Here is a 3,843-nt window from a genome sequence, read left to right as displayed (position 1 = left end):
CAATAAAAAAGCACGTAGCTGTACTGTTTATTCACATCCAATACCCTCAGAGGTGCGCGTGCGTTTATGACGTCTCGCCGTCTCCTTGCCAACGTGCCCTCTGATCCGGCAACAGAACAGCAATTAAATCCAATGACTCCGGCACGTCTGCAGCAATAGCACTGAAAAAAGTTATTATTATTATTATTATTATTATTATTATTATTATTATTATTATTATTATTATTATTATTATTATTAATTGTCTGATTTTCAGAATCGGGGACAAATTTAAAAAGCTACACAATAAATATCTGCATTTAATATTTGTGTTTTTCTTCAGTAGAATTTCCACTGGATTTTAGGGGGTTTTTTATTTGTTTTTTTGTTTGTTTGTTTGTTTGTTTATTTATTTGTTTTTGAATTATTCTTATACATAATCACATGATCCAAGTACTGGGCATACTTGGAGCATGTATACCCTGTACATGCTCCATGCTGGTGTGTTTTTCAGGTTGGCGTATCTTGCCTTCGTACCACAAATAGTCCACGGATCCATTCCAAATTCTGCCTAAATAAGGACATTGAAGGCCAGGCTTTGATGTCAACCAACAATAATAACCTTCCCACCACAATTAGACGACAACAGACGTATTTTTCACGTCCCAGTTTGTCACCACATTTACTAAACATGTTCATATAGACGTCTCTGAATTCCAAAACCACTTTATTTTGTTTTCGGACAAACTTTGCTTCTATTGCGCTCTTTAAAACGGTGTCTTGAATCCTTCAGCCGAGCCTTTACGGGTTTCTTTAAAAAGGGCTTGAGACACAGCGATCATTTAACACCTTTATTCATTAGACAGGAAGGCAACAGTTTGACTCATTACATGAATATAAAAACGGTCTAACAGCACCACAGTGCTCTTTCTTGTTCAAATATGATCATAGTGGTTCTGCATATATATTTATATAAAAACATTTATTTACAACCTTCAGCATTTTTTTGTACAAATCCTTATAAATATGTCCTGAGTTCTTTTTTTCTTTCTTTCTATTTTTCAAGCTCTCCACAAACCCACATGCATGATTGGTTGCAGCACAGTTTTGTGATTTAGTTTGTGTTTAGGCTACTTGTATTGGGAGAAGAAAAAAAAGACACTTTGCATATCATTTACAAAAGGATTATACGGTAGAGGTGATAAATAATTTAAAAATAAAACACGCCAGATGTCCCTTAAATATGCTGCCAGAAGTGATTAGAAATCCCTTATGTGCTTTAAAAATAAAAATCTGGAAGTCCAGCTCTGAAGACTCTGCGGACATCCAGAGGCAGAAAGCAGTGTTTGGTTTCCGGCCTCCTCTGGTTCCAGTAGAGTTCGCTCTGCAGAGTCACTGTGGGGAGAACTCGTAAAACACAACGTGGGTCTGCGCCCGAGTCCGAGTTAGTAAACGGCTCCCACGCTCTGCTGCGGCACCGGGTGGTGCACGGTGCCCGGATGCTGTAGGTGGGATCCCTGCTGGTACCAATGGTTGGTATAATCCTCCAGGTAGGGCGGCGACGAGCTGTGGGCCGGCTGCGGCACCTGAGGCCGGCTGATCGGCGTGTTCTGAGGGGTGCTGCTGCCGTCCCAGACGGCGGGGGAAGGCGGGGAATTACAGGCCATGGAGTCGCTGGCGTTGGGACTGTGCTCCAAGGGAACCTCGCCGTTTTTGTACAGCTTCTTGAACTTGGATCTCCGGTTCTGGAACCAGATCTTGACCTGAGACGAAAAAAAAGAAAGAAAGGAAAAAAAAAGACGGGAGTTAATTACTGATCTAAAATTTAAAAAAATAATAATAAAACATTTGCTGCGCTAATGTTGCTATGAAAAAAAAAACAATGTTAAAAAAGTAATAATTTTAACTAGTTTTTTTTTTTTAATCTAAACATGTGTTTTATTCAGTTTTTTGTCCACGTGGGGGAAGTTTTTCTTTAAAAGGTTCTAATTCAGGAACAGTCAGTCGCAGCTCACCTGAGTCTGAGTGAGGCCGAGCTGGGCCGCCAGCTCCGCTCTCTCGGGCAGGGCGAGGTACTGCGCCTTCTGGAAGCGCCTCTGCAGGGCGGCCAGCTGGTAGCTGGAGTAGATCGTCCTCGGCTTGCGGATCTTTTTGGGCTTTCCGTTCACCATACGAACCTCCGGTTCTGGTTCTTCTTTGACTGTAAATTTACAGGAAAAAAAGACCGAATGAATCAAACTGATCGAACATCATAACTGATGAGTCAAAAAATTAAGAGGAAGGAAAGATGAACGGGAACAGTAAAATAAGCCTAACCTCTCTCAAAGCGATTTTAAATGTAAGAATTATTATTATTATTATTATTATTATTATTATTATTATTATTATTATTATTATTATTATTATTATAGTCAGGGGTCATACACTAATATAAAATGAAAAATATAAATTTGATATTCATGAAATTTAATAACGTTTGACAAAAGAAAATTCAAAAAGAAAAAAAACTAAAACAAATATAAGTAGTAAAAAAAAACCCTAAAAACTGTGAGTAAAAATTCCCTGAAATGAAATTTTCAACTAAGCAGAGCAGCACAATTTTTAATTTCGTCTCTTTTTTACAGCTCCCATTAAACACTTTCATCTGTTTATAACTGCATTTATTTCATTTAATTCGCAATTAAATAGTTCTAATATATTTTCCAATTTCGGATGAAATATTTTCTTATTTCTTTACCAAAATTCTAAGAGGAAACGGTGTCGAAAATCTCTGAGGACATTTGGAATAAAAATCACTTTAAGCATAAATGAATTAAAACAGGAGGGTGAAACACTGGAATGTTTGGCGCGTCGTGTTCTCATTTACCTGAGCCGGGCGGTGAGGCCTGCAGGTGATCTCTGTTGTAATGTCCGTACTGTCTGTAGCTGTTCGTGTAGGGATACTCGGATTTGGTCGCGTACGCTCCCGCCGCTCCCATCCCGTTCAAATTGAACTGATGGTGGTAAGAGTTCATGGGCTGTCCGTACGGCTGGCTCTGGTAGTACTCGTGGTGGCCGTGGGCCGTCTGTCCACTGTAGTAGCCCATGTCCGTCACTGAGGACTCTGGGAGAGTCGGGGAGTCCTTGGAGCTCGGGTGGCAGCCCATAGATCCCGGGAGATCTGTCAGAATACTCGCGATCTTCTTCTCGTAGCTCTGTCCGGCGCTCATGATGAAAGAGGCGCTCCGGAATTGTTAAAACAACAAAAAGGAAGACAAAAAATAAAAAAATAATGAAAAAAGAAGAAGAAGAAAAGAAATCCTCCCTCCCCCTCCTGCTGGATTGATTAGCTTTGAGGTTTCGCGCAAGGAACAGCAGTGTGTGCACTCCAAGAACGTGCAGGGTGTTGCTGAGGATATAGTCCACTGAAACTCTTCCAGCTGCAGAAACTTTCTAATGGCATCGCTCAGCCTCTGTGGCACAGAGTTATAAAGAGCCGAGCTGCAATTCGCCTTCCTATTGGCTGCTCGCCCCCCTCCTCCCTCCTTCCTTCTGCGCTCCGGGCGAAGTCTTGATGGAACCCAGCCTTCAGCCGGGGGCGCATATGCACTCGCTGCCCCCCATAAACTCATTTTTCTTAACTTTTACCTGTGAACCGCGCGGGCTCTGCACACATTAAAACGAGGTCACCACCGATTTAACCCCGTGATGTTGCAACATGATGCAGCGGGCATGTTTTCTAAAGACTAATCCTGCAGCCAGACCGTCTCCCTAATGTTTTATGCAATGTTTTCTTAACAATGCCTAGAGATCACACTTTATTGAAAGACTGCCAGCCGGCCTCCCACTGACTGCTGTTGTCATTTAAAGACAGCAGAGGACGGG

The 3,843-nt window shown here is 41.6% G+C and overlaps 1 protein-coding gene across 1 annotated transcript; it reads right to left on the bottom strand.

The window, feature by feature from the left end:
• Positions 1-815: 815 nt before the first annotated feature.
• dlx3b (distal-less homeobox 3b) lies at positions 816-3,431 on the bottom strand. The gene is made up of 3 exons (XM_007558965.2): positions 2,846-3,431; positions 1,995-2,179; positions 816-1,742 (listed from the first exon to the last, which is right to left on the bottom strand). Exons 1-3 carry the CDS (start codon positions 3,186-3,188, stop codon positions 1,425-1,427), a joined length of 846 nt encoding a protein of 281 aa, XP_007559027.1. The 5' UTR covers positions 3,189-3,431; the 3' UTR covers positions 816-1,424.
• Between the last annotated feature and the right edge of the window lie 412 nt (positions 3,432-3,843).

This window comes from Poecilia formosa, unplaced genomic scaffold (assembly GCF_000485575.1).
Source record: "Poecilia formosa unplaced genomic scaffold, Poecilia_formosa-5.1.2 Scaffold4, whole genome shotgun sequence".
In the NCBI taxonomy this organism is placed as follows: domain Eukaryota; kingdom Metazoa; phylum Chordata; class Actinopteri; order Cyprinodontiformes; family Poeciliidae; genus Poecilia; species Poecilia formosa.
The sequence above is the reverse complement of the archived record's forward strand: the minus strand, read 5'-3'. Positions and strand labels throughout refer to the sequence as shown.

What these genes read in the sequence shown, in the direction of transcription:
- dlx3b (XM_007558965.2), bottom strand. Translation starts at nt 3,188, where the DNA reads ATGAGCGCCGGACAGAGCTACGAGAAGAAGATCGCGAGTATTCTGACA. An exon ending in GGCCTCACCGCCCGGCTCAG is followed by an intron (nt 2,180 to 2,845) that starts GTAAATGAGAAC and finishes GTAAATTTACAG; the next exon opens with TCAAAGAAGAACCAGAACCG. An exon ending in TCGGCCTCACTCAGACTCAG is followed by an intron (nt 1,743 to 1,994) that starts GTGAGCTGCGAC and finishes TTTTCGTCTCAG; the next exon opens with GTCAAGATCTGGTTCCAGAA.